This window comes from Anguilla anguilla, chromosome 7 (assembly GCF_013347855.1).
Source record: "Anguilla anguilla isolate fAngAng1 chromosome 7, fAngAng1.pri, whole genome shotgun sequence".
Lineage (NCBI taxonomy): Eukaryota > Metazoa > Chordata > Actinopteri > Anguilliformes > Anguillidae > Anguilla > Anguilla anguilla.
In genome coordinates, this window is record NC_049207.1 from 10,589,337 (window position 1) to 10,613,531 (window position 24,195).

General features: G+C 46.0%; 1 protein-coding gene across 9 annotated transcripts in view; it reads right to left on the bottom strand.

The window, feature by feature from the left end:
• cadps2 (Ca++-dependent secretion activator 2) overlaps positions 1-24,195 on the bottom strand; it is a 126,481-nt gene that overhangs the window by 16,169 nt on the left and 86,117 nt on the right. For 2 of the 9 annotated variants that reach the window (XM_035426075.1, XM_035426074.1), the window contains exons 15-26: positions 23,171-23,234; positions 21,355-21,478; positions 19,990-20,090; positions 19,182-19,190; positions 13,296-13,452; positions 10,149-10,290; positions 9,702-9,821; positions 7,576-7,605; positions 5,128-5,283; positions 4,477-4,624; positions 2,266-2,280; positions 282-356 (exon numbers count right to left, since the gene is read on the bottom strand). In XM_035426075.1, the coding sequence (XP_035281966.1) occupies positions 282-356; positions 2,266-2,280; positions 4,477-4,624; positions 5,128-5,283; positions 7,576-7,605; positions 9,702-9,821; positions 10,149-10,290; positions 13,296-13,452; positions 19,182-19,190; positions 19,990-20,090; positions 21,355-21,478; positions 23,171-23,234 (1,141 nt within the window). The remainder of the gene's footprint in view (positions 1-281; positions 357-2,265; positions 2,281-4,476; positions 4,625-5,127; positions 5,284-7,575; positions 7,606-9,701; positions 9,822-10,148; positions 10,291-13,295; positions 13,453-19,181; positions 19,191-19,989; positions 20,091-21,354; positions 21,479-23,170; positions 23,235-24,195) is intronic. The other 7 variants (XM_035426076.1, XM_035426077.1, XM_035426083.1 and 4 more) reach the window with 7 other exon arrangements.

Sequence of the window (24,195 nt, forward strand, 5' to 3'; positions counted from 1 at the left end):
CAGGTAGAATGATGATGAACAAGATGGACACACAGCACCAGGTAATTAGTGACAGGCGCATGCTGTTTTCTGTTTTATTAAACGTGAGGACAGAGCGGTACGTGGCACACGTGTGCTTTTGTGTCGGGACTCGCCCGGAGCGGCATCGCCCCGCGTACGGGACGCTTGGTGGGGCGGCCCTGGTGTGGGGACTCCAAACAACACCTGTGAGGAGGGAGAGGTGACAGGGGAACGGCGGGGAACGCCGCAGTGCTGGTTAAACCGGCCCCACCGCAACGTACCTTGGACACCAGGGAGGAAATCATCTCTTTGAAAGCCTCTTCGATCAGCACGTCGATTTTGGAATGGTAGTGTTGCTGACGAGGAAGAGACCAAAGGCGAAGAAACAAATCAGTTATTTTACGGAGGTGCGCTCCTGAAGCGCCACGCAGGAACACGAAAACACACGCACACGCGAAAAAAGCACACACAAGCACGCACGTGCACACACACACAGGCGCGCGCGCACATGCATACACACGCACAAACACACACACACACACGCACGCACGCACGCACGCACGCACGCACACACACACACACACACGCATACACACACAAACGCCCTGCACACACACACACACACACACACACACACTGGTTAGCCTCAGCACCTCATGGCTGAAAACCACAAACTCAATCTGCCCACCCACCCCATATTTTTGTCCTCCATATGCCCCCCCCCCCCCCTTCCCCACCACATTCAGCAGAGAAAATCTTCCCATGTACAAGACTGAGTTAAGCAGCTAATAGGGCCATTATGGGTGTGAATGGAGCTACCGCGCTCGTTTAGGGCGAAGGAATTTGAAGGATACTTTTTGTGTTTCCCACAATTAGGACAGCCTTGTGTTTTTCTAAAGGACAGGTCCTGCTGAGGGGGGCGGGAGGGGGAAGGGGGGGGGGGGGGGGACCAAAGCCTCATGCTAGATTCAATTAATCCACCATTTCATGTCTGATAACTCTTATTCACCATTTATTTAAATTGTGCTGCCAAAGGAGTGAGAAAAAGCCTCTATTTGTAGCGGTGAAAGGAAGCCTTCAGTGCTAGCGCCGACGACAGGAGTTCATCTCCGCTGACAATGGCCTTTTACAACAACTCTAAAGAGCGCCGAAATTAAAAATTTCAATCAACAAAGATGGAAGATCAGTGACAAATTGAAGGTGCAGAGAGGTCACTGCTGCCAGCCCTAATTTTCTTTTCTCCTTTTTTTTTCTTCCGCCCCATGAAATGGCTGCTCTTTAATAAATGGAATTTAAAGGAAATCTTAAGGACTTTTTTTTTTTTTTTTGCCTCAACTAATACTGCCATGTTTGCTTTTAATATGACAGAGGACACTAAATCGGGCTGCCTTTTTTTTATACAACTGAGGAGATTAAATTGTATGGCTTCGACTGTATGATTGAAATCCAAAAGGACAATTATTCCTTTTAACAACATTTATCTGGTAGTAATCCACTAAGAGCCACTTTAGCGAAAAGAATTTTCTAAAGCTTAACCTTGCAATTCTGTATATGATACAAAAAAGTGTACGGTCTGGAAAAAAATTTTTGTATCTTATATATCCATGTAATTATCCCAAGAATGTACTAATATACACAGATGCCCTCCCATATTCAAAAATACTTAAAAAAAAAAAAAATCACTACTTGGACGTCTCTCAGGAAGATCAAGCTATAGAAGGGCAAAACGGATAAGACACAAAAGGGCTGCATTTCTCCATTGTGTTCGGCCAGCTGAGCCCCTGAACCAGGAGCACTCAGGGAGTCATCGGCCCCACTTCGCTGTGTGGAGGTATGTCATTTCCACACTTGGGAAAGTTTGTTCTTTGGCCCCCAGGAAGTAAAAAAAAAAAAAAAACGAGGTGAAACGAAGAGACGGATTCCCATTCGGTTTGATCGCTTAACGACACCAGAGGCCATCGACAGTGAGCTTCAAAAGGCCCACATTCCCACAGAAATACATTATGCTAAATACGTTATTCAAAATAAACGAACATTCTCTCCAGACGCAGAAAACCATCCTCATTATTTATTCACTCAACTGAAATAAACACATAAATAAATAAATACATTTCAGTCAACAACATACAGCATTAACGGGCTATTAAATGTTCAAAATGATAATCAGCACCTGTGTGATAGCTGCCTGTGGTTGATATGATTTTGAAATATGCAAAAATCAAAGTGTGACACTCTGATGTGTACAGGCTGATGTACAGTACTTACCCATTGGTTATCATCCTTGGGGTCAAATAACAGCGTGCAGGAGGTCATGGGGGGGCGGGGGAGGGGGTTGGTGGCCAGGGGCGAAAGAGAAATAAAAGTCTTAAATAAAATGCACTGCAATGGTAAGATGACATTCCAAAAGAATAAATGTAACAGATGGATAATGTACAGTGAACGTGTGAAAGAATGCAGATCTGTACTGGAAAAGCACATGCCTGCAGATGATACACCACAGGTGGTTTGATTATGCCATTATAGTATAAGACACATCAATTCTAATGTAAATACCACGATAATCCCTTATCCAGAGATATGACAGACGATTACACCACACCGGATCATAGCGGATGCACAGACAGGCTTGACGTGCCGAACTAGTGGTTTCCTCTGGCTTGGAGCAAAGCCTTAGAGATCCGATAGCTGATCTACATTTCTCTTTTCATAAGGGCCAGATTACTGAGAAAAATGAGAAACGCAGAGTCGAGTACACACGGAGTGCCCGTACACACACACACACACGCCGCACATACACACATGCAGCGCGCACACACACACACTGCACATATGCACACACTGAATTTCCCGAGGCAACCACTGGTTCACCTCCTTTTACTAAAAAAAAGAATAACATGTTTCTCAGTGGCAATCTGGATTATTATTCTGATTACCATAGTTTTGTGATTTGGTCATTTGTGCAAAGCTTCTATCATCTGACAATGATTACTACCTGATGGAGAACAGGCCACACCCAGTCAGGGGTGGAAGTACAGGTCAAAGTGGACCCAGAGTTTCAGCGTGCTCAGCTGAAGTGCTCAAATCTCGGCACACAGGTACTCCCACAGTGGTCTGGAATCAACTACTGACCACGCAGTACTGACCGTGGCCAACGGCCCCGCAGGCTGACAATTAATCAGATCACAGCAGAACCCAGGGAAGGAGGGGCCAAAACACAATTTCACTAGTCTGCACAACAGATGCCCTTATTTGGGGCAACTTATATTTTGTAGATCACACGTGCTGTATGTACATAAGCCTGCATATTTCCCTGCTAAGGGCCCGTTTCCCAGGATGAGACTGCTTTGTGGGCGGGGCACCCTGCTGCGCTCTGGTTTCAGGCCAGACTCCGCGAGCGCCGACGCTCTGAGGCCGACGCGTTTGCTCGCGCGCGCTCCCCGCGGCGAGGAGGAGACGCGCCCCCCCCCCCCACCCACCACCCCCCCGACGCGGAGGGGAAGGTGAAGAGGCGAGCTCCAGGGACGCGGACCCTGAAGAGGTGGCAGGTGGGACCGGCGGCTCGCTAGCCCGAGGAAGGTCAAGTGTCGGCGGCGCAGGGTCACTGGCGCGGCGGAGCAAGGGAGCGCGCTCTTCACCGCGGGGGCGGGGGAAGGGGGGGGGGGCAGACGCGGTAAATAACACTCATCGCTCGCCAGACCTGGCGGCGGACGGGAGCGGAAACCGCCGGTCGAGACGTTCTCCCCGAGCCGAGCATTCCGCGGCTAACGCTATCGCACGGCGGGAGGCGCTATGGGCAAGCGCACTCACGTGCCGGCTGTTTACCCTACCCACTCGACGAGGTGACAAGGTGGGCAACGACAAGTCGCTCGCGGCCAAGCGAAGGGAAACGCCGATCCCGCTTCAACGAAAATAGACAACGGCATGAGATGCTGGCACCGATGGGGAGAAACGGCCCCCTGTTTACACTTGACTCCAAGCCATCGGTTTGATGAGTCAGGACTTGTGTGCCCACATGCCTGTCTGTTACCTCTTAACTCTCCCCACAGGGTAGGCCGCGTACGGTAACCCCTGCTGATGCTCCTGCACAGGTCCTGGGAATACTCGATATCACCAGCCTAGCGAAGCACAGCCTAACAGGGTTACAGCTTCAAACTGCATATGTGCATATGAGTACAAGTCGACCATTGTTTCGACTTACTTCTAAATTCAAATTTTCCTTGTGACTTTAATTTAATTAAAATTTCCTTTGAATCATTTTGCGGCTCTCTCCAATTTGCATGGCTAAAAATGGGACAGGCTACAAAAAAAAACGTAGTTCGTTTTATTCAAAGAAAAATTAGCTTTAATCTTCCAAAAGCAGTCGTTACACTATGTTCCGTGCGATTCTGGCTTGAGAAAAAGATTCTGGAGGCAGCATTAGTCATATGATTATATTTCCCTAAATCGGTCGCCGATTCCTGCAGTGGAGGGGCCTACCTCCTGGCTGGAGTCCAGGACGCAGAGCTTGGAAGCCTGCTTCTTGGCATCCATTAGCACGTTGAACATGGTGCAGACGGACAGAGACACCCGGAAGTCCGTCGACTTGCTGGCCTTCTGCATCTTGGAATCGAAGGCAGCTTTTGTTCTGGTGAAAGCAAGAAAAGGCCATTTGAAATGGGTCGTCTCCGGGGACCAATTAAAAAACAAACTGTCTCGTTCTCCCTAGCTCCACCGTTTTTTTTTCTTTTTTTTTTTCCTTCCTTGTGCAAGTCATTAACAGAAGAACACTGAGCAGGCATCACCGTGGTTGCAAATGAACGTTTTGAAGAGTATTCATTATAGGATGTTATTTTTTTCACACTACACAAACAAAGGCCACTACAGAACAATGGAATCTTCTCAAACAAAGATTTAAAAGATGAAGGGGTACATTTCAGATCCTCATTTCGAAGAACACGCAGATAAGCTGCCTCTTGACAGCTTGCCAGCTGTGTGATAAAAGGAAATCGGAAGAATAATCAAACGTGTGAAAAGGGGCACTTTGTCACTGGGGGGGGCATGGGGTATGGGGTACGGTGGAGGGATGGGCAACAGACACTGATGTTTTTTGTTTTTTTTCCAGTAAAGGACATGTGGATGACCTCTGACCTCTTAATGCAGGCCTCCACCATGTCGCTGGCCATGAGCTTCAGCCTCTGCTCCAGATGTTTGGCAAACTCCGGCTCGGGCCAGCGCAGGTCCATTATGAACACCTGCAGGGCGTCCAGCTTCCAGAACAGGTCTTCAGACGTGGCCGAGCCGTTACTGTCAGTCAAATCCATAGGAAAACTACATTAAGATGAGCAAACATCATCACAATTTCATCTGCTAATATAGTGGTGCCGAGCATAAGTGGTACGTAAAGTGAGGTACAATGGTACATAAATAAGATGTGACCTTCTTTGAAATTCTTTCATTATATACAAGAAGAGTATAATTTTTCCTCTTCTTTTTTTTTCCTTAGAATGTGCAAAGACAGAGCACGCCATCTCTCCAAGTGTAACCATAGCAGGAAAAGAACACGCATACCTTTCTGACAAAGACAAATATAATTTCCAGTAAATATTTATCTAGCGGTGTTGTATGCCTTAAGAATAGCACATATAGTACATGATTCAATGGCTACCTACTAGGCATGTACAATAACATCGGGGTCACACTTGTAACTAAAAATGAATCGCATTGGCTGACAAGCTGATATAAAGAAGTGAAGTACATGCACTCGATGCACCACTGATGCTGTAAATTAACTAAAAATATAAGCAGACTAATCATAGTCAAATAAAGCCCATTTATTTACTTTTGCATTTACCAGCCAAACTCACAGGCAAAGACAGATGCTCTCCAGTACTCACGTTCCCAGCTTTAATAATAAAGTAAGCAATATGAAATATGTTATTATGCTAATAAAATGTGCTACATTTTTCCTTTATAAGTTGGACCTGGTTGATGTTAGAATTTGTGCTACAGTATAATGTTAAAAAAGGAAGAACTGTGACAACTGCTATGTAATACGCTATACAAATATAATTTGATTGATTGATTGAAGTATCGGCATTGGCTAATATGGCTGGCCAAATACTGGTTATTGATATCAGCCACAAATTTCCATATCATACCCCTACTACCATTTGCTCTGTTAGTACTTGCTCTTAGGCTAGTCATTTTGAACTCTTCATTGGGAAAAAAAATATAATAAATACAATACAATCATAGGAAATCGAGTCATATTCTACAGTGGCATTTGTCATGGTTCCATGCACACCAAGAAACTTGAGACAATCCAAATTGCAGTGCTTTCCCAAGACCCAATGCTTTCATCCACCAAAAAGGTCTAACCTCAGTCGTGAGGCACCTTTTTACATTATCTGTGAACATCACATGCCTGCTTTAAGAACCGCTAATCGGTGAATTGATCTTTTGCCTCGCTTACATCGCCATCGTTATTATATATTCTGAGTTGACGGGCAGATAAATTCACCGGCGGTTAAATGCCTTGACAAGGCACCGCTTTCACATATTAAACGGCTCATAAACCCTCGCCTGAGCGCAGTGGGTTCAGAGTGAATCTGAGCAAGGCCTGCACCACAGGGACAGACGCACTGACACAGGCAGGCTCCAGCGCACTTTCCCAGAGGTGACTGAGCAACACCTGGCAGCTGATGCCAGCAGCATCCAAATGTACATCAGCCATCAGCGAGGGGGGGGGGGGCACGCACGCCTTTAAAAGACTGTTAACTTCTCAAGTGGCGCTTTGCATAAACGGTTTGGCAAATCTGCAGCGCAATTACACATGTGCCACACCGACTCCCCTCTCGCCTAATTAGCCGCTCAGCAATCTCCCAGCTTCCCCCGGCCCACCAATTCCCCCCGGCACCCCTGTGTGGGAAGACTCCAATAACGAATGGCTTGGTTCGCAAGGTGCAGAAATCCTAGCAGGGTAGCATGGGGCCCCCGAAGACATTCCCCCCAGCATCCCCACCGCCCGCCCCCCCCCCGACGCCCCCTTCAAGCATTACACCTCGGCTCCCAGAAGAGCTCTCCAAAGAGGCTACAGTACACAGTTTATACAACTGAGACTGAGGCCCAGGGTACCCACACAAAGACTCTCTGTACCTGAGTGTGTGTGTGTGTGTTTGCCTCTGTGTGAGTGTGTGTGTGTGTGTGTGTGTGTGTGTGTGCGTGTGTGTGTTTTCCAGTATGAGTGTGTATCTGTGTGTGTGTGTGTGTGTGTGTGTGTGTGTTTGCCAGTATGAGTGTGTATCCATGTGTGTGTGTGAGGGAGAGTCTTCTGTACCACCTGCATCAAAGGAAAGAAAGTGATCACACTCACACTGACAGAACTGGCCTGCCACCTTGAGACCATAAGGATCTCAACGGTGTCCAGGAAAAATATTTTTTAATCGCTTTACTAAAATGTAAAAATCAGTTTCAATATCACAGGAAGAGACAAAAACTGAAGATAAAGAAATGGAATAAAAGACACAGGTTATCCAACAAATGCACTTTCTATACAACCAATAAAACAAAGGGGAAAAGAAGAGAAGGCATACTCACAAAATATCTGGTAAATTAATTCCTTGCAGGCTAAAAATTCAAAATAAAAATATTTCATTCTCACAATACATTTGAAATTTAATTCCCCATGTTTACCTAAAACATGCATGGGAAAATTGTAAACATGCCACACCACCAAAATATTACAAAAGTCACACAAAACATTAATCTTTAACTTTTAACAGGGGTATCAAAAGCGTTGCCAAAAAAACAACACAAGGCAATATGGTGAAAGCCAACACTTTTGCAGTCGTCTTGTTTTAATGAAGTACCTTCTAAAAACATTTTTTAATCAGCCACCATCAATTTGGCAGCGCTCAGGCTAGCAAGCCAGCCCTAGGAAAACACATGCTGCTGAGCACTGCCTCTGTTCTCTCTTCTGTGTGCTGTGCAGCAGCTGAGCTGTGCTGTCATTGTACAGTTCCTGTGCTGAACACAGCTCCGCCACAGGCAGAACACAGTTCCTGTACAGAAAACAGCTTTGGCACAGGTAGAACGTAGTTCCCCCACAGGTAGAACACAGTTCCAGCACAGGCATAAAACAGTTCCTGTGCATAACACAGGCAGAATGCAGTTCTGCCACAGGTAGTGCAGTTTCACCACAGGCAGAACACAGGCACCAGCCTGACCAGAGGAGTGACTAATGCCCAGTGCGTCTGGTAACACCCGGCTGCCTAAAGCCCTGTATCCCTGGGCAGCACAACGGCCAATTACATGTCGCTCTGCGGGACCCCAAGCCGCAAGCAGCACTGGCAGACAGGATTCGATTAGACAGTGGGTGCACTTTACATGGATGCACCTCCTGGGAGGCCGGCTCTAAGTAAATCGGACATTTGCAGCCATCCTGCGAGAATGAGTTGACTGTCCTTTTTCTCCGCGGCTATGGTACATTTTACTGTACTTGTAAGGCCGGTTTCTATCACTTAAAGTGCTGCCTGACCATCACCGCATCATTCTTCCCAACTGACACTGTCATGATTTTGCTGTGATGTTTCAGCAAAGTGATAAAGGTGGGAACATGTAGGGTGAGTGGTTCTGGCAGGCCCCAGTCCTAACCCCCCCCCCCCCCCCTTCTCCCATGATTCCCTGAGAAACTCCATGGAGATGAAAAGGCAGTGTGACAGCAGGTGAAAGCTATAAATATACCTAGTACCAGACAAAACTTCAGTTTGTGCTCCAGATTTTTGTAAAAATACGTTCTTTACACATGCAATATTAAAGCCACTTGCCGTCTTGAACACCGACACAATTAAAAGCATTTAGCGGAAACACGCAGCACAAAAACACACGATACGCACACTGCACAGAAAACACCGCACGCAACGCGACGCAACAGCAAGCCAATCACAGCGGCTCACTCTTCTCCTCTACGGCAGCTGCCCTTCCTTTGTTTATCCGAGGAGGCCCGCTGTACAAATTATGAAATGTCTGAATCGTTCGGCGAGCCCGAGACAGCCGTGCATCTTGAGAAAAGCAGAGGTAAAATGGACACTTGTTCCAATTAGAGCGGGGCGTGCTCTCGGACAGACAGCTCGTTTTGTAGGGTAAGGACTAAGCGGCAGGCTGTTATTTTTCGGTAGGTATTCTCAGAGCACGATGCAGTGAACCTACAGAAAGAAAAAAACCTTTGGCTGCGGAGGCTGTCAGTCCTGACAAGAAAGTGTTTGCTACTCTGAGCTAAGTCTGACAGCTTCCATTAAGCATATGCCAAAGAATGTTCAGACTAAACTCAAAGAGTAAAAATCATGTTGTTTATAAGAAAAAAAAATGTTTCATCCTTTTCTCTTTGGTGGAGCTTTCTGATGTGTTCATACGTGTTATTAAGAGTACAGTTGTGAACACTTCATAATTGAGTAAATCAGATGACAAGGTCTTCTCCTTCTCATTATTATTATTTTTATTGAGAAGAAGAAGTATAAGATGATGTACTTCAACCAAGGTCTCCCAAGTTTCTCTCTTTTCCCTTCAGTTCTTTAAGCATCTCTTCAGGTCAGCAGTTTAAAACCTGGGACAGGATTTGTTGTTCGTTAAGGCCTTTCTAAGCTTGTCTCGGCTCTGGCTGGGCCTGCAGAGGAGAAGGTGTGCGGACAGCGACGCAGGGCCCCGTATCACACGGCCATACACACGTGTTGTCACACAACGGGCCCATCCACGAGGGCGCGGAGAAGCTGGGGATCTGAGGGAGGGTGAGGGGCAGGCTGGGAACCTTGGGCAGCGGCACGTTCGGAAGGTTGTTGGTTATCGTCCTGCAAGGGAAACAACACAGCAGCACAGGGACTGAGGCCCCTCCCCTCCACCACCACCGCACCCCCCCCCCCCAACTGAGGCCAAGGGAGAAACAGCGCACCCTCATCACCAGCCTGACTTTGCTCAGCGCGGCTCACCAACAACAACAACAACAACAACTGGCTAATCAATTTTAAAAACGATGAAGGTCGCTTCGTTTCCTGCTCGCTCGGCCCCCCTCCCCCCTCTCTCTGCCTTTTGGAATTCGGTTCTCCTGGCGGGAGGCCTCCGCGAGGGAGTCAGAGCAGGTCGGCACGGTCCGGTTAAGTGGAAATAAATGGCCTTACTTGACCGGCTGCCACGTCTCCTGCTCGAAGCCGCGGTGGATGGACTGGGCGATGGAGGACTCCATCAGGTCAATGTAGCGGACCACCAGGGGGATGAAGAGGTCCTGCAGGTGCTTGTGGAAGGTTCCATGGCACAGGTAGGCTGGAAAAGCAGACACACACACACACACACACACACACACACACACACACACACACACAAACACACGCACACACGCACACGCGCGCACGCACACATTTACACACAAACGCGCACACGCACGCACACACACACAAACACACAAAATCAATGTGGGATGTAGCAATCTGAGCCGTCCTGCGTCAGAGATGTGGGGGTTGCAGGCGAGCTGTTGAGATTCTCAGTCAGTGAGCTCCACATTAGCGTCGTCTCGATCTCAGGGGAGATGGAGGGAGTTTTCGTTCCCACCACTGTTCTGCATTACTGCTCAGCCCAGCAGAGTCACGCTGTAGCTCATGAGCTACACTACAGAGGCGCACCGCACATGCCTCTTCCTGCAAGCTATTAATAAGCACCAATAAGTCATTAATAATTTACGACTTCACAGTTGCCTTTTTTCCCCCGCATTTTGTGCTTGGTAACAGTAACACAGGGATGATACGGGACTGAACAATTTCCTGCCTATGCTGAAGAAAAAGTCAAACCTCACACATGCGGCCAAAAGACAGCAGTGCTTCGGGGCTTTTTTAGGCTGTACTATGAACATCAGGCAGCACCCTTCAGTGCAGAATGTAGAGAGAGAGCTCGGAGGAGGTACAGCACGTCACAGGAGGGAGTTTCGTCTAAAATTGTCAAATGGATTCATGCGAATGCAGTTTCGTGATCTTGAGGCTGTGAGTGGGTGAGGACAGGATGTGGATGTGGAAGGCCTGTTTTGAACTGGGAGAGGCTCGCTGTGAATGAGCAAGTGCATCATCTCAGATCTGGTCTGTGTAACATACGATGAGGTGGCCCAGCAGGACCCTACCCTGCCCCTAAACAGCACGCTCGAAAAAAGAGAGAGGGATGAGAGGAAGAGAGAGAGAGAAGAGAGAAGAGAAAGAACAGAGAGGAGAGAGAAAGAGAGGCAGACAAGAAGGAGAGAGAGGGGAGACAAAAAGTAACAAAGGGAAGTTAAGAGAAAAAGAATGCAAGATAGCAAGGCAAGGGTTAAAAGAGGAGTATAGAGAAGAGAGAGATAATGAAAAAGGGATGGGCACAGGGTTGGGGGGGGGGGAGATGGGGATGAATGGAAGAGAGAGAGGGGAGAAGTAAGAAGACAGAGGGCCAGAAAGAAAAGGGAAGGAACCCGGCAGTTGTCCCGTGCTTTATCAGTCCTGATTCCACTCTCCTCCCCCTGTCCCTCCATTATTATCACTCGTCTTTTCAGCCTCCTTCTGAGACGCTACGCGGCCATTTATGGTCACGGCGCACCGCGTACCTCGCTCATTCAAAACCCTCCGAACGCACTGCATTATTCTAATGCGCTATTGTCTCATAAAATGGCGCACCTTAAGAATATCCTGAAAACAAATACACCGATAATAAACAACCTAATAAACAATCATTTTTATAATCTCCACGAGCGCAGTGAATAGAATAATTTATTTTCTTTTTTTTGCTATACCTACTGTGTAAACCTCTATCACTTTTTTATCACACATTATACGTGACAACCATATTATTACGCCGCCTATTTATGGAACGTGTTTGTTGCGTTGAGGTTCAAAACGCGTTCACATTCCCTCTCATTAACACAATTAAATGGCACATTAGACCCCATTATATGTCAAATCATTCCTCTTTGCACCTACGTACAGTTTTTGAAAAAGGGTTTTTTATTTTATGTTATACTCCGCGCGTAGTGAAAGAGCGTGTTGTGACATCGCAAATGATTACGGAAATAAAGCAATTAAGAAAACTGAAAGAGGAAGAAAAAAAAAAAAGAAAGAAATTCTCAACCCGGGGATAAAGGCTCATTATTTCATACAAGACCGAGCTCCACACAATGCACACCCCCGCATAATAAAAACAGTTATGCGGCTGGCCTTGAGGCAGTTTACATCAGGCGCACTGCATGCCGCTGACACATGAATGATGTTAACTGCTCACCCGCGACCCTCTGCTTCCCTGACACACCTGACAATGCCCGGGGTGAAAGGGTGAGGGTGTGTCCCCGGACGACTGCTTCGGATTGGCTCGGGCGCAGTTAAATAAGGTTCCCAACACCCCCCACTAACCCCCTGCCCCCTCCCCGATGGTACTATAGGTGGGCATGGTGGTCATGGTGATGCCTGTGAGGCCATGGTGTTTTGCATCATCTGGTAACTGAAAGGCTTTTTAACATGCATATGACCTGTACACAATATATAGGACCTGAAGGACAATGCACACACACACACACACACGTGTGCGTGCGTGCGTGTGCGTGCCTGTGTGTATGCGCGCGCGTGTCTCTCTGCGTGTGTGCGCATGTGCCAGCTCATGCATGTGCAGAAAGGCCATGGCCATCTTTTGGATTTTAAAACTGCACCTTGAAAACCTGAAGCCAGACTTTTCCCTCTCCAAGTTGATTTATTTATTGACCTGCAGCCAGTTTGCATCACTGATGAGCTCTGTGACTGACATTACAGAGCATGTGCTTCTTTGTGTTCGGCTCCTTGGTGATGGCACCTGTGCATGACTACGTGTTTACCTCAGTGTTACCTTTTACAAAAACACCTTGTTTATTGCCATTCATCTGGTCTTATTATAAGCGCTCATCTTCCAGTTGCTTGGAATAATAGAATTTGCTAAATGAGGAGATGTAAATGTAAAATCATAACTAGAGAAGCAGTCTGCAAGCTACGAACAGACTTTTTAACTAATAGCCAACCACTCGCATTCGATAACAATTTCTGCTAATTTCCCCAAGCATTATTACCTCATCAAGTGCAATGTTAATTAACTATGATGACAAAAGACAAACAGCACAAATTAACCTCTTCTCTTAACGAGACCTGTTTTCTGTAGCATTACCGGTGCTAATTAGCACAGTTAGCGGTGAGAAAATGCACCAGGAACTTTGGACGTGTTACAGACAGCTCAGCGCATATAGGTGACTATAGCGAGCTTTAAATAGGGATGTTGGGAGGTGGGGGGTTACTTACGGTCGGTCCTCAGATAGTTGTTGAGCAGCTGAAAAAGCGGGAAGCTATCCCATGAGTCCTGGGGCTGCACCTGCAGCGCGCCGTCCATGTCCACGCTGTAGAGGGACAGGAAGGTCTCCGCGTGCTCCGCCATTATCTCGGGCCACCAGGAGAATGCCTGGAAGATACAGACGAACGTGTGTGTGTGTGTGTGTGTGCGAGTGTGTGTGTGTCAGAGAGAGAAAGAGACACAGGAACAAAAGAAAGAGGGGGGGACAGAGACAGACAAGAACACAGGAGAGACACAGAAAGAGGGAGAGGGGGGAGAGACAGGGACCCAAAAACCCCGTAAAAACACTGTAGCCAGAGCTGGCAAAACACTAAGAGTCAGATGCAATGCAGTAAGCGAAAGATAATAATAAAAAATAAAGCAAAATAACCCAAATAAACCAGAGAAACCTAACACAGGATGGCAGATGATGAATGAAAGAAGACAAATGCACTGCGACAACAGGACAGAGACACACCGTCTACAAAATAGCAGGCGGCGCAACGACGGAGAGCACAAAAGAAACGCACGACCTTGAGGAGGCAGAGAATGCGAGAGCTCAAACACCTGAGAGAAGCAAATGGACGGGCAACACCTGGCATCGCCACAATGGACGAGCCTCGCGGCTGCGTATAATAGCGGCGCGCGCGCGCAGGTAAAGGGAAAATTTATCGCGATTCCGTTTTTAGGAATGCGTGAAAGCGCGTGGTGCGCTCTCTCTCACAAGTTGCCGTGGCGTTTGCCATCAGAGACGGCGGCGGCAACAAAAACAACACCTGTGCGCGCCGAAGCTTTCACGTCGTTAAGGTAATGCGCGGTTTCTCGCTAAAAATCAAACATCTGGTCGAAAGCAGGCGGAGAACGCCGTGTGGTGTGAGAACAACTGATTACCAAAAAAATAAAAAACCTTGACAGCTCTGGATTAATTTCCGCAATCACTACCGGGCACAAACCACACCTCGATGCCCTCAGACACTAGCAAATATGTTTTTCTATGTTTCCATGCATATATATATATACATTAGATCTGTAATCAAATTATTCATGTGCAGATTTCAGTTTCACCATGTAGAAATTAAAACACTTTTTATACACAGCCCCCCATTTCAGGGCACCACAATGTTTAGGACATATTAATGTTATGCAAACAAACGTAGTCATGCTTGGCACTTTGTTGCATATCCTTTGCTTGCAATGACTGCCTGAAGTCTGTGAGCCACATAGATCGCCAGGTGCTGAGTATCTTCTCTGGTGATGCTCTGCCAAGCCGGTACTGCAGCCATCTTCAGCTCTTGTTAGTTTACTTAAGTTTTCTCTTCAGAATATGAAACACATTTTCAATTGGATTCAGATCAGCTGAATGACTAGGCCTGGTAAGAATTTCCTTGCTTTTGGCTGTCAAAAAATGTGTTGCTTTAGCAGTATGTTTGGGAGCATTGTCTTGCTGTAGGATGAAATGCTGTCCAATGAGTTTGGAGGCATTTGGATGAACTTCAGCAGATGCTTCCAAACACGTCAGATTTCATTCTGCTGCTATCAGCAGTTACATCATCAATGAAGACGAAGTGAGCCAGTGCCTGTGGCAGACATACATGCCCAAACCATAACACCCCCACCACTATGTTTCACAGATGAGTTGGTATGCTTTGGATCTTGGGCAGCAGTTCCTTTTGGCTTACAAACTTTGCCTTCACCATCACTCTGAAACACGTGTATCTTGGTCTCATCATTCCACAAGACTTTTTTCCAGAGCTCCGCAGGCTCTTTCCAGTACTTAGTGAACTGTAACCAGGCTAACTAGCGGCTCGCATCTTGCAGCGTTGCCTCCGTAGTCTGTTTGCGAATTTCACTGACGCATCCATGCCTGCCTCCTGAAGAGTGCTTCTGATCTGTCAGACAGGCGTTTGGGGGGTTTTCTTGCTGCAGGATGAAGCGCTGGCCGATGAAGGTGGAGGAATGCTCGCACACACAGCCAGACAAAATGTGTCTGTACACCTCCAAATTCATCCTACTGCTGCCATTCTCAGTTACATCATCAATTAAGGCAAGTGTTCCAGAAGCAGCTGTAAATGCACAAGCCATGACACCACCTCATCCATTTTTCTCAGATAAAATGGTATGCTCTGGATTATGGGCTGTTCCTTCTTTTCTCCCTACTTAAGGCTTTCCATCGCTTTGATAAAGGTTTATTTTGGTCTCATCTGTCCATAAAACATTATTTTACAACTCTTCTGGCTCATCCCTGTATGTTTTTGACCTTTGAATTCTTGCTGCTGATGAGAGATTTGCATCTTGCATCTTGTTTACAAACTGCTGAGCTTGATATACCCAGTTTCAGTGCTGTGCTCCTTAATGAATTCTTCTGTTCTCTCAGTTTACAGATTAATTGCTTTTTGGCCATTTTTTTTTTCATCAAAATGAGACACTAACTGCTCTTTTATTTGTGAACAATCCACGCAAAAGGAAACACCTGAGCAACAGTTAACACCTGTCAATCACCCATTAACTTAATTTTACACAGCTGAATATGGGGGGACTCAACACAGAAACTGTGCTATGTTTTGTTAAATAGTAAAATATATACAATAAGCTCCGTAACGTTTGGGAAAAGACATTTCTTCTTGATTGGCTCCACAAATTCATATTTGTAATCAAACAATTCACATGTGATTAAAGTGCAGATATAAGATAAGGTACGTTCAATTGCTTTCTTATTGCAGGTAGAAGTGAGCTTTCAGATCAGAAACACCACAAAAACAGGATGGCCAGGTTACAGTTCGCAAAGAAGTACCACAAAGAGCCTGGGAAGCAGGAGGAAAAAGGTCTTGTGGACGGACCAAGATTCACTTGTATCAAAGTGATGCCAAGGGCAAAGTGTGGAGGCCAAAAGGAACTGCCCAAGATCCAAAACACCCCACCTTCACCTGAATCTTATCTCCTCAAGCTCAACCAAATGTCTCAGCAAGACAATGATCCCAAACACACAACAAATGAGCTTTACCTACTGTTCTACTGTTACCATATTTTTGGAGGGCACAAAAAATGAATATAACAAATAATGCTGTCATTAATTTTAATCAGTCATCTTGCATTCTTATATTTTCCCAGTTTCATTCCTTTTTCCCCCGAACTTGGAATGACCAATTATATTTGTTAGCCCCTCCCATTGCTCCAACATTGTCCATCAATTGGGCAGAGCACATGCTCGTCACAGTCCTGTGAAAATCTGCACCGGCAACTGCTGTTTCCTTTCACTCTGTAGTTCAGTAGTTCACGTGCACACAAGTTGCCCAACTCGCCCAACTTAATTTTTTGATGGTTTAAAAAAAAATTCTCACAGGACTGGCATGCACAGATTACGCATCTTTGCGCAGACTGGGGCCACCAACCGAACCAGAGAGGCCGGTGTGCACCCTGAAGCCTTCCCTGGGTGAAGCCACGGCCAATTAGACACGGCCCTCAGAGTCTCTGATCAAACCCTCTTCAGGGCACAGAGTGAGGACATAGATTGAACATCTAAACGTGACAATTGCTGTGGGACTGATCACGCTTTAATGACTGGGAATCAATGCTGCTCTCAAAGGCTTACATGGAAAAGACAAATATTTACAACAGATCAAAATCAACCCAAAAAGAGGTTTTTACCTGTCGAGCCTTTGCTGCTACGTTGATACTCCCACTGTGTGTAGTGATAATGCGCTATTTCGTTTTATGTAAAAGAAATAAAATTAAAATAAAAACTCCCTATGGCTTTACTTCAAAAAAAACTAACCTCACATTTTATATTATGAGAAAATAAAAAATATATTGTGCCTATGCATGTTTTTCAAACATTTTCCATTGCAAAGAAGCCATTAAACAAGAATAAATCTGACTAAAAGATAGTTCTCAAAAGACCCAATTCCCCCAGACATTTTAAGAAACTATTTATTTATTTGGTGCCCATACTCTGACACATTCTTTCTTTTGCATTTCTTTCTTTTGGAGAGCACAATGACAAGCTGGGTTTAACCTTGGCTTCTTTTCTTTTGCACCCAACGCAGATCTCGCCCCCCTTCCAGCTCCAAAACAGCGATTGCCTTATGTAAGGAAAGAAATGTGCAATCAGTGCTAGAAAGCACCAGGACCCATTGTGGCATGAAAGGAAGCAGATGATCGAACGGTGTCGGCCTGTGTGCGTGTGTGTGTGCATATGCGCGTGTCCTCTTTTGAGTGTTTAGGTGTGCGTGTGTGTGTGTGTGTGTGTGTGCGTGCATAGGCATCTATGTGAGTGTGTGTGTGTGTGTGTGTGTCCACTCTTTATGGGGACACACAGGCAGCGCAGGACTAACGGAGGGATATGGTTTTCACCTTTCCCGCCCGCGTGCCGAACGGGCGCCAGCTCCTGCCGTACCTGGCCTTGAGGCGGCCTATTATGGGCTCTTTCAGAAGCCTCTTTTTCACCCGGCTGCGTGCGTAAACAACACAAAGGCCGTTTCTCAGGCGCGCGATCCTTCATTATTCTCCCCCCCCGCCACGTGTGAAAGGCAGCCATTAAGGGAATCTTCATATAAGCAATGGGACTGAGTCCACAGAAAGCGGGCCTCTTTGAGAAAATGTCTGCGAGCCGCAGAGGGTACGCACGGGGGCGAAGTATCGCGGCCCGCCTCACAATGCGGATCTCAAATCAATTTACCAGCATTTTATAGCTTCATCGGCCCCAGGTACGTATCATTCTACAGCTGCCCCTGACAATGAGTCCAACCAAATGATACAGGACCACTAATTTCCTCATGCGTCTCATCTTGCAGATATAAAAGACATACTGATTTCAACAGACAATGCCCACGCATCAGTAATTAGACTTTCAGTATTTTAGAATGCTCACGCACTGACATACGCCGCACTTGCTGTTGACTGTACACGGGAAAGGAGACAGAGAATTTAAAAAGTGGATAAAAGAGCCATTTTCCGTGCACATGCTTGCGCCTGCATCCACCACACGTGCAAGGCTCTATTTATTGGGGAGGGTAAAGGTTCTGTGTTCGTGATTCAATGGCAGAGATGTTCAGATTTACTGCTGGAACACAATGACCAAGAATGTTCTGCTTTCAAAGTTCGATATAAAAACCAAAGTGCACAAAATATGCCAAAAGGACATGCTTCAATGACAAATATGTCCACGCCTCAGTTTTTCATACTGTGGATCTCAGTTACGTGTGTATGCACAAAAACTACATTTTTACCAGTTGAATTAACGGCAAAATGCATAATCTTCATCAGTGTATTTAAGGTCTAATTATGATGCTGTAGAAATAAAATTGGAATCACCATCTAATTAATCACAGAACTTTTCATGTTCTCATTTCTAGTGACACCTGAACATGTTAAATAAAAGTATCACAACTTTGATAAACTCAAACATACACTTTCATTGTAACATTTCAAAAATGAATCCAAAAGAATCACATTATCTTTTTCACACAATAAAGATGTGTGTCAGAACTTATCACTGTAGTGAACTTTAGTTCTATCTACTGCTTATCCCTCTGTTCTGCTGACCCCACCTCAGCTAATTAGGATGTGTGTATAAATCGCTCATCCTTGGGACATCTTAACATATTCTCTTCAAAATCCCCAAAATGCCCAGGCAGAGCAGATAACATGAGCACTCAGTGTTTACCACGCAGTGTTATTTACTGAGTGTTAAAACTGCAGCAGGGTGAGCCATGACAGGGAGCAATACGCTGTCCACTATGTGACTGAGAGCTTTGGGGAGGGGGGGGGGGGGGGTGGCAGGGGGGCACAGGCGATGAACAATGACATCATTCAAGGAAGCTGACAAACTGACAGTGGCAGAATTCAGAGAGCTCACCTACCTCTCTTCCCTTTGTGAGCCCGGGAAAAAAGAAAAAAGGAGAGAAAGAAATATTGCAAGGCCCTTTTCAGACACGGTGCACTGTACACTCCAACTTTAATATACTTTCGATTTCACCTGAGAACTCTCAAATTTCATTCAAATCAAAACACCCCCTGATAAAAATTCTCACATGTTCAATATCCATAAATCAAGTTAAAGTATCTTTGTGGGGTTGTGTCAGTGCCAGTGGATTATAATTACATTGAATGCTTCCCCCTGAACTTTGAGCTGTGTTAATTTTTGTTTTTCATTTCTTTCAGTCTTAATAAAAATTTTCTACATTCTATCTGCACATTAGTTCAGACAGGTTTTTGCACTTAAATATATTACTCACTCACTCACATATATTGTAACACAAGAGGTCAATGATGTCAGGGCTCAATGCAATATCGTTATTTGTTTCACCAGACAATTATTTCAGTAATAGCCGCACTGAACTCAATCCTACACATGAACTTGTTTTTCCCAGTGAAACAGAACATGTGATGTCATTAAGATTCTATCACATTTTTCTTTAAGGATCCCATCTCACTTTCTGGCCTTTACCATGTTCATACCAATGATAGTTGAGACTTTTAACCTTAATTAACATGTCATATATGAGTGAGAACAATGTCCAGAACAGTGTCATAATTCTGGCGAATGAAAGGAGGCATTAGAGAATAACCTTATTTACCCTTATGGTACTATAAGCCTCACTGGTCTGGCACACTGTCACTCGGACAGAGAAGAGTCCTCTCAGACTGCGGGGAACATGTTCAACACACCTCTGAGTGATGCTCGTCGTTCTGCTGCAGGACCTCGATGCACAGCTCGCCCAGTCTCATCATGTCCTCCAGCCTCTTCTCGGGGGTCGCCTGGGGGTCCGCTGTGACATCACCGCACAAGAACACACCCTGCTGTAACACCACCGTGCGCGTCTGTGACATCAGCGGTAACGCCGCCGTGCGTGTCTGTGACATCAGCGGTAACATCGCCGTGCGCGTCTGCGACATCAGCGGTAACACCGCCGTGCGCGTCTGTGACATCAGCGGCAACGTCGCCGTGCGCGTCTGCGACATCACCGAAAACACTCTGCGGTCGTATAAATTCACAAACGAAGTTTGCAGACTTCAGAAAACAAACTCGGAACACTCAGAGACTTGGGGCGTCTAATCACATGCAAGTGCAAAAGTCCCCGTGCTCGACTGATTCCTCTTCCAGCAATAGATCTTCCGCAATGACAGATGGTCCAGAGATATTCATCGGCAGGTTGGCCAGAAACATTTTAGTTCTGCATGACTGGCTTGCAGAGTGCTTTTACACATATTCGTATTAAGCAGAACCAGAACCAAACAGGCTACAGTCAGACTACTGGTAAGTACGTGAAAACCTTCAACTGAACTCTTCTGGTTCAAAGATGTAGGGACAACACTTCATGGATGGGATCTGGCATACACTGTTTATCGGAGTTTTGAGGGACTGAAATTATCATAAAAAACCATCCTGGATAAAATAAAAGCTAATAAAGAGAAGATGAAGTGCTGGATGAACCAACCACTCATTGGGTAGATGGCCCTTAAAAGTCTGGTCGATAACTGTTACAAGCGCTTGATACGGCCAACAAAACAGTCCCTGGGTTTCATTTTCGAGAAAACAAGCTCTAAGTGGCCAATAAAGAGTGTTGCTGGCATGGTAGGTGACCAGGAGACGGATCGGTGGAGAAAATGGGACAGCTCTCCCACTGTGAGTCTAACCAGACCACGGCAGGCAGACAAACACCAGCGCTGCTCAGGTCTGCTCGGAGAGAGAGAAACAAGACACACATGCAAGCACGCGCAGACACACACATACACATACACACACACACACGCGTGCGCGCACACACGCGACCGCTCACACACACAAACACACACGAGCGTGCGCGCACACACACACACACACAAGTGCTCTCACACACTCACACACTCACACACATATGCACACACAAGCACTCGCACACACGCACATAAGCACTAACACACACACACACAGGGAAAGAGAGACACACACGTACACGTCTCCCACACAGCTGGAGACAGATCCTGGCTCTCCCGAGCCCAGGTTAGCAGTGTTTACCGGGCGTCTCTAATGGAGGGGCAGCGCGGACCAACCTTCAATCTGCGCGTAGTCGGTGAGCTGGGAGTAATTCATCAGAGACGCTTTCTCCAGGCACTTCTGCACCAGCTTCTTCATCTCCCCCGGGGGCACCGGCGTGGAGATGTCCTTCATCAGAACCTGAGGAAGAATGGAGGCGCAGCACCTCGGCGTGAGCAGCCGCGCTACAGCAGCGCAGCGCCGCCCTGCTGGCAGGCCAGAGCGCTGCAAAGCACCGCCAATCCTTTGACCTACGACATCAGACACCAGCACAGTAGCAGGGAGCCTTCGCAAATTGAGAGCAGTCGCATGCGAGAAGTGAAGTTTCATTCCTATACATTTGGTGAAGAATTCCGTGTAAAATTCCGTAGGTCAAAATGTAAGATAGCAGTTTGTCAACAAGGTGTGGTGGCAATTTAGAACTGAAATGACGAGACGAAAGGCTAATTTCGGGTGTGGAGAGGGGAGGGGGCGGTGGGGGAATTAACAGCATCAATTTAACACCAGAGAGGTTAATTAAAGATTTCTCGTTTCTTAATTAGAGCGACGGACAGGGTGGGCTACTCTGGGGCTGGCGTTAAAAAAACGGTTCCCAGGCCTGATCGCAGGCCCCGCAATGCCCCCCAGTCTTTGGGGGCACGCTTCCACCGACACGCTCGTCTCTCTTCCTCGCTTCTGTTCTCGTTAACTTCTCCACCCCTGCGATGGCACGCGCCCGCTGCTCCGGGAGCTGTGGCTGTCTGCGGTGTGGTGCGGTGCGGTGCGGTGCGGTGGGAGACGAACGGACGCGCGGGGGCGAATATAGCATCGCTATCTCCTCTGTCGCACCGCTGTCCCGCACTGTGTGACTCGCTCTCAGGTGCACCCCCCCCCCTCTCCCTGAGCTTCACAGCTCAGCTCACTGTGACTGAAGACAAGAGACTCAAAACTGGCCTGTCTGACCTGTGGCTTGTAACGGCACACCAAACACCTACACCGCCAAACACAAAACAACTCCCTGTACACCTGCAATAAAAAAAAGCTAGACCTCACATAGCATGCCTGTACTCCTGAGAAATGATAAAAAAACAACACGCTACATCTGTATTGTGACACACACTAACTCTGGAGAAAACTTTATCCTATCTATCTGCATGACCAAGCCCACCACAGCCCACCTGTATCCACTGAATAATGGTGAATCGATTGGCTAATACATTTCAGGCAAATATTTACATTCATAGTTTCTTCAGTTGCTTCAAACCCAAAGTAAAAACATGGCTCAAAGAAAAAAAACATGGAACAAATATTTCATTTCTGGAGGTCGTTTAAATATAATTTTAATATAACTAAAACACTGTATTGCACTGCTTTTTATCCTGATGCCCTTTGGTATCCATAATACTAACAATGGTAATATTAATAATAGTAACAATAATCAACACTTGTGATTAACATAAGTAACCAATGAAATTAACACCTATACTATGCATTGAATATAATGTTAATTTCAAATATAGAAACATATACACATAAATATGAAATATTAATTTTTTTTCCACTACAGGCAGTCTGTGATAATTTACTGGCTTCCTGCAGTAGTGGCCGGTTTTCAATTAAGGAAAAAACGGTTCAGCAAGAAGTTCCGCACAACTGAGGCGGGGTCCAATCAGCAATTAGGGGGCGTCACTAAATTGCAGGACTGCTGGTGGGGCGCTGTGACCCTTATATCGGATAACCACAGTGGAGCAGCAGGGCCACTTTCCGGTAATCGCTAGTGACATTATAGCGCTGATCCCTTGCAGACACTGATGCACGAAAAGAGGATGTCACACCCTGGGTGGTCAGACGTACCCTTTCCAGCAGGGAGAGCGTGGCTTTGAGAGCCCCCTCTGGCCTCCCGAAAGGAAAGCAGTACCTGAGAACACAGGTGAAGAGGTGCGTGTCAGTTTATGCTCACTCCCTTAAAATGGCAAGGCTGTATAAAAATGGCAGAAATTTTTATGCAAATCTCCCAATATGTCAATAGAATACCCTCAATACAATACCTGTGGACACACACACACACACACACACAGTTATAGAGAATGCTTACAATGAAACATTCCAAAGCAAGAGAAATTTATAAAATGGGCAGGCAAAGTTGTTCAAAAAATATAACGACCCAAATTAACACATGACATTACAAGGCCTACAACTAAGTCTGACACACACGTTCCCTCCCACGAATGATGTAAACACTACTGACTTTTCGAGCAGCTAACATCTGCCCATTTTATTTTCAGTAGCATTCAAATATTCAGCGCAACTAAACTGGCAGATTCGTGCGGCATCTCTCTCCCTCTGGCTGTGTGTGCCTCCATTGCAGATCTACCCCTTAGCCACGTACAGCAGTGGACACTCAGAGACATGAACCCATCATAAATGGGTGACTTACGGAACTTGTTTGGAAATGTTCATAACTTTGAAAGTCAAAACGACACTAAATATCAATTCGTATTACCTATTATAAAGGTTACTTGCATTATTTTTGTCTGATTTTTTAAGTAGGCTCTTATTTTCTATTATAAATAATTGTATAATAATCAAACGAGCTGTAAGAGGGATCTCATAACATTTTTTTCTACCCAACACACAGTTAAGAGCGAGCAATGTACTTATGGTTTATATCACTGGAAAGTGTGACTCCTGCAACACTCACTTCTCTGTGTGAATCACAAGTTATTTTCTGTAGTAGCATGAAATTCCGTAACATACCAACACGCAAAGGAAGAGAAAATCTGCTGAATATCATTGGTCAATTTCCAGAAGAAAAAAAATACCTGTATCATCCCGGCGTTTATGAAAAGTGTATTCATTTTACATGCAATCCATTGACA